The sequence below is a fragment of the Malurus melanocephalus genome, unplaced genomic scaffold (assembly GCF_030028575.1).
Source record: "Malurus melanocephalus ecotype Western Australia unplaced genomic scaffold, MMel_1.1 scaffold_219, whole genome shotgun sequence".
Taxonomy (NCBI): domain Eukaryota; kingdom Metazoa; phylum Chordata; class Aves; order Passeriformes; family Maluridae; genus Malurus; species Malurus melanocephalus.
In genome coordinates, this window is record NW_026623451.1 from 108,495 (window position 1) to 114,494 (window position 6,000).

Here is a 6,000-nt window from a genome sequence, read left to right on the forward strand (position 1 = left end):
GCCCAGTATTTTGCAGTGAGAAATGAAGGCTCCTGTCAAGGAGTTTCCTATGTAGCCACAAGTGCTCCTGAGATGCCTGTTCCTTCCTTTGCAGCAATCCCCCTCACTGCGTATGGACCGATGGCGGCGGCAGCAGCTGCGGCGGCCGTGGTGCGAGGGACAGGTAACTCCACTTTCCTCCCCACCACGGGGTCCTGTCGCAGAGCTTTGCCAAGGGGCTGCGGGAGGGGGGTGGGACGGGCTTGCATTTTTGGGATCTTCACTATGTAGTTCTGCTGCCTGCTGTAGGTTCCACCCCCAGTCGCACCGGTGGCTTTCTGGGCACCACCAGCCCCGGGCCGATGGCAGAGCTTTATGGCGCCGCYAACCAGGACTCAGGGGTCAGCAGTTACATCAGCGCTGCCAGTCCAGCCCCGAGCACCGGCTTTGGACACAGCCTAGGGGTGAGTGCTCCCTCTGGGRGGGAGGGACATGGACAGTGGGCTGTGTCTCCACGTGGTGAGGGAGGTGAGCAGCAGTGGGTAGTCCCCTCAGCCACAGTCTGATTTCTGGTTAAGAAATACCACCCACTGCAGCATTGGCTGTGCCRCTGCTGAGCCCCAGACCAAAGATGGGCGAGGCAGAGTGCAGCAGCTCCSTGGGAGCCTGCATCCTTGGTTTCTGCTGGCTGTCCCTGATCATCACTCAARGTCCTGATCTCTATACCTTTTCCTGGTCTAGCTCAGGCTTTCCAAGGGCACATCTTGGCCCTGACACAGCATCCCGCAGGGTGATGGGCTCTTTAGACATCAACCGAAAACAGTTACCCCAGCATCTGGGCTGTGATTTGAATTTGTTRTGTTAGTAATTCTCCTTCACTGTTCTTTTGTTTAAGAGTGCGGTTTTAACTCTTTCTTAACAGGGTCCCTTGATTGCAACAGCTTTTACCAATGGGTATCACTGAAGCTGGGGACCAAGGAGGCAGGAGGTAAGAGAGCTTTGAACACAAGCAGGTGATTAGAGAGCGGAGTGAGGTTCTGAGCTGGCCCCTGTGCTTGCCTCTCAGCTGAAGCTGTGGATGCTGCTATGAGGCTCCATGGCCTGGCCCAGCCTGTGGGAAGAGCCCTGTGGCCAACCTGGGGCTCTCTCCTGCACCAGAGGCTTGGCAGGGGGTGTTCCTACTGAACGCTGTCCAGGCTGGGAGTGGAGAGTGTCCAGCACAAAGAGGAAGAAAATGAAGCACAGACAAAAAGAGAAAGTATCTGTAGGGTTGGCCAGAATCACAACCTGACAGGTRATCCTGAGAGAAACTTGGTTCTTCTGGGTGGCTGGGGAAGCCTCCACCATGCAGTTGATTGTTCTCACTGCTGCTGAGACCAGTCTCTGGGAAGTGAGGTTTTTAATCTTCTGCCTSGGAGAAGGGCAGAAGGAAAATCTGATCACTTCTGCCTTTTGGTCCTCGGATGGTCCTGAAAGGGAACTGGTGGATAGTCACTGTTTGCTTTGTAAATTGAAGTGATTGAAGTTAGCTGGCTTAACGTTTAAAATATAAAAAATAGACAACCAGCTTCTCAAAAAGGAGGGCAAAAACTGGAGGGAACAGTATCACTGAGAAGAATCCCATAGCAGTGTGGCAAGGCTGCATTGAGCTGAATGCTGGGGAAACAGCTGGACCCTGCTATGTCCAGCCTTCCTGGGGGCCAGGAGAGCCACAGGCCTGGGGCTACATGTGGGACCTTGTTTGCAAGGCCTGCAACATTGCCATTAAAGATGGAAACATTTCTGCCATGTCCTGTCCCTGTGCCAGCGAGGTGCAGAGCAAAATGGTGTTGGGGCAAAGTTTGGCTATTGAGCGTTTCTGTCAGATCACACCAGAAAAAAACCCCAGGARGAAAGGTGTGGTTGTTCTAGATCCTGTCCCTTCCCCCCCTTGCTGTGTCCCACAGATTCCCCAGTGACCTAACCGAGGACAGCGAGTGGCTGGAGGATCTGGTGAGCCTCGGGGGATGAGCCAAGGTTACCTTTCTCTTGAATCAAACTGCACACTGCCGGCTGGCTGCCAGGCTCCTGCCGCCCTGCCCGATCTCTCCCTTTGACCAGACCACACTGGACTGAACCCRAGGAGATCATCTCGCTTTCTTACTAACCACCGACGGTTTACGCTTCCCCCCTCCCTGCCCCCAGCCCACTGATTCTTCTTTTATTTATTTTATTAGCTGTTAGTTTTATTTTTTTATTTTATTTTTTTATCTTTTTTTTGGGGGCTGCCCCTTCTTTTTGTTGTTTGCTCTTTCCCGAGCTAGTAGACATATTTTATGAATTGGCTTTGTGATTGTGTTAGGTAGTTTTCATTGAGGAGTATTTTTATTTGGCTTTGAAACTGTTTTGAATATTTTCAACTCTGTTGTTGTTGTTGTCAGTGTTTTTAAAGCACGGTATGTAACAAGAATGCAGTTCTGAAGGGAAGAAAGAGACAGAGAGAGCAAAGGCTGAGAGGAACTGCTGTATTTCTATTTTTTTTAAAGAAACTGTTTTTAATTGTTTCTTGTTTTGTAAATGTGAGGCTTTGAAAAGTGTGAAACTCCAAGGATCCGAAAACGTTGGACATCGCTATGGAACAAAACAAATGTATATTTTGCTAAGTGAAAAACACTATCCTTACAGCTGAAAGATTTTTTTTCCTAGGTTTAGTTTTACGTGGGTTTTTCTTTTTCCTCCTGTATAATATGTAAATATCGTGAGCTGAACCTGGCTGCTGCCTGCAGCCTGGCTCCAAGGAGCAGCTCCAGGTCCTGGACTTGGTGCCGCAGCGTGAGCAATACTCTCCAGCAGAATCCTGACAGGACTTTGTTCTTTTTTTGTACACCTTTTACTGTAAGATTTTAAGACCTCTGATGAGACGAAAGGGGGGCGGGGGGGGTGGGCGGGGCTGAAATGTACCGGCCATCGGCTGTTTTGCTGAGCGGGTTAAAGCTGCTTCCTATTGCTCGATGTACAGACTCCATCCCTGGGCTCCGTAGTGCCGGCTCTGGGCTGGCTTAGGGAAAGGGCTTTGCCGCCGTTGCTTGTCTTGGTTACTCTGAAAGGAATTCACTCTCCAAACATTATCGCTTGCGTCAAGATTTCCTGGGAAAGGGGATCCTCCTCTGGAGGTGAGGGTATGAGAAGGGGTGTCAGCCAGGGGGAGATTTGGGTAGTCGTTCTCTGAAGGGCAGGGCTCTGGGATGGGGATTTGTTAACAGGGGAGAAAAGCATTAGGGTGGTGATTTGGGGGCGGGTTAAGGGCTTCTCAGGGATTATATGAATTATAGAATTGCAGCTTCCCGTTTGCTTTACTCTGTGTTCTGAAGACTGTGGGAATTTGTCCGCTGTCCTGTGCTGGGTGATCTGGTCCCTTCTCCACAACCTGCTGGGGTTTCTCCTGGTATGGTCCAGGCCCCTGCTAACCAGCACTCTGCCAGGGGAGACCTCCAGCAGGAATACACGGGGCAGGTTTGGGTCTGGATTTCAGTGAACCAAAGACCTTGTTAAGGGGGGTGATTAAGCCTTTTATTAAGATGCAGCCAAACTCTTTTCCCAGGGAAATAACAGCTTCATCTTAAGTTTTAAAAATCATTCCCTCTCTTCCCCCAAACTGAGCCACTGTAAAGGAGAGGGGCATTTAGAAAAGGASTGGGAGGGCCATGGTGCCCACAGGGCCCTTTTTCTCTTCCATCTCTCCCCCATCTGCTGGAACTTGTCCTGACCTGGGCGATGCGTTTGGAGAGTTCTGTTTAGGTAAGAAGGTACTTAACAGATCAGTACTGAAAACACAAAGCAATAATTTTTGTTACTGAGACAAGAGTCTGTATGTCTGTTTTTTTAAATATTTCCTAATTAAAGAAGAGCTGCATTTTATTGGGTTTATTTTTATTCTATATACTTCAAATTTGGGTCTGCGGACAGCGCTTTCCTCCCTCTTGGTATAYGCGCTGAGCTGCTTCCGTGCCCCCTCCAGACATCCTGGGCCAGCTGTGCTGCTGCTGGGCTGTGAGTCACTCTCTGGCCACTGCCTGGAGGCTGGGGCTCCGGTTTCAGGGTGGGCATTTTTTTTAAAAGAAATAAAGCTGTGTTTTTAAGCCAGTAAGTTATTACACTCCAATGTTTGTTCTCTCCACACCTGTAACCCTTTTTCCAGATTTCAGTTTTAAATTCCTAATAAATTATTTGAAAACTGTCCTTTGCTGTTATTTTTTTGGGGGTGTGCAGTTTTCCAGTGGGGGGGATTTCAGGTGAACTTAGACCTGGCAGGAGTTGCATCCTGCCTTTAGGATAAAAGCCCCAGGCAGGGTTCTGACTTACTGCTCTGCTCCCACACTTTGGCAGTGGCCCAGTTTATAATGTGAGGCAGATCTGGTTTTGGTAGATATAGTGTCTCTTCTCTACATTACAGAGGTTTTGTGCAAGTATTTGTAGTTTCAGAAAAAGGGATAATGTGGTGCTTACAAATTTGGCTCATACCCTAGATTCAGTTGACTGTGGTGGACCAAGGAAGCTAGATATAAAAAAGTAAAATGTGGAGATGGGAAGTCAAGTCTTWAAAAGACAAAGGAGAGAAAGGAGAATTTTAAAATCTAACAGAATTTTAACAGGMATAGTAGGGAACTCTACAATGGGGCTTATAAAGAAGTCTTAAAAATAATTTAAGGCTTAAGCCTTTAAGTTGGAACCGGTTGTAGATTGAAGTGTTCTGAGGACCAGTGGCTTTGTATACAGCTGAGGTTGGGGGATACCAAAAATAGCATTGGTGGAAAAATCTTTACCCTGCTGCGATTTTTCTCATGAGGTGCTCTTGTAATGCTCACGTGCTTGGTTTCCCATACTTGGTGATCCTTTTGTTGAACTAAAAATGTAGGGTATTGTTGATTTATGATTTTAAAAGGCCAGTTGACTGGAAATTTTCTAGGAAACATCAATAATACATCAGATACTGAGAACAGAGGAAAAAGGAGCCACAGAGTTTCATAGGTAAGAAAACAAATATTTTTTTTTAGATGGCAAAAGTAGCAGAGAAGATAGAGAACACCTAAGTGGATGTTGAAGGGAAAGTCTGCAGATTGATCTGTGGGCAAAAGATTATTTTTTCTGAACTAACTGGTACAGAATGTCCTTTACATCAGCCTTTAATGTTTGTTTAATATTCAACTTGTTGTTAGAACACTTCGAATTTTAAATCTTCAGCTCAGCATCCATTTGGCTGTAGGTAACTGAGGAGAGGGGAGCCCCAGAAAATGGGAATGCTTGAAGAGATAAAAAATGTCAGAGTGGGTCTGGYYGTTCAGCACCATGTCTAGCTTTACSTAGATGTCCTATGGATCTGTCAACATCCAGTGGGTACTGTGGGCACCCTGGTGTAGTTTCAGACCCTATGAGGAGGAAGGTGTCCTCATCCCCTCTTTGGAAACTRCTGATGGTGGTGAGCCCAAAGTTCCCTGCATGAGCACTTTGGTATATCGGGCTGTTGCAAAAGGGTGGCCTTTGCCTCTTCCTCTGCTCTTAAAAGCTGAGGAGTTGTTTGGTGCTTTGGAAATCAATGCAGACTCGATAACCACATCTAGGAACTGTATCTTGAGCATGTAAAAATGCCAAACCTATAGCCCTGAAAATGCCACAGCCTCTGGGATCTAAGTGCAGTGTTTTTACTTACCCCTGGGTGATTCCAGGAAGCCTTTTTTTACTCATTTTTTGAACTTCTTTCAAGGTTCCCATCTCACCTCATCCCTTGGCRTAAAGAACCAAAAGTTCTTAACTGGGTTCTGCATGGGTGTTGGAAAAAGAGAAACTTGTCCAAGTTACTGAAGGTTGCTGTGTACATTGAAACTTCTAAGCCCGGTTCATTTCCAGTGTAAATTGCTTAAGGCCACATAAAACCAGACACTACTCGTTTAAGCCAAGTACAGAGGTTTTCCAGGTCACTTGGCTCCTGTTTCTTGCCTAGTAATCTCTCCTTCTCCTCTATGGTTTTAAAGTAAAGAACACCTT

General features: G+C 47.1%; 1 protein-coding gene across 2 annotated transcripts in view; it reads left to right on the forward strand.

Moving 5' to 3' along the window:
• Positions 1 to 3,876, forward strand: part of MSI1 (musashi RNA binding protein 1) — a 29,940-nt gene extending 26,064 nt beyond the window's left edge. The window contains exons 12-15 of one of the 2 annotated variants that reach the window (XM_057374190.1): positions 95 to 163; positions 271 to 443; positions 902 to 967; positions 1,926 to 3,876. In XM_057374190.1, the coding sequence (XP_057230173.1) occupies positions 95 to 163; positions 271 to 443; positions 902 to 943 (284 nt within the window). In that variant the 3' untranslated portion in view covers positions 944 to 967; positions 1,926 to 3,876. The remainder of the gene's footprint in view (positions 1 to 94; positions 164 to 270; positions 444 to 901; positions 968 to 1,925) is intronic. The other variant, XM_057374192.1, reaches the window with a different exon arrangement.
• Positions 3,877 to 6,000: the final 2,124 nt, after the last annotated feature.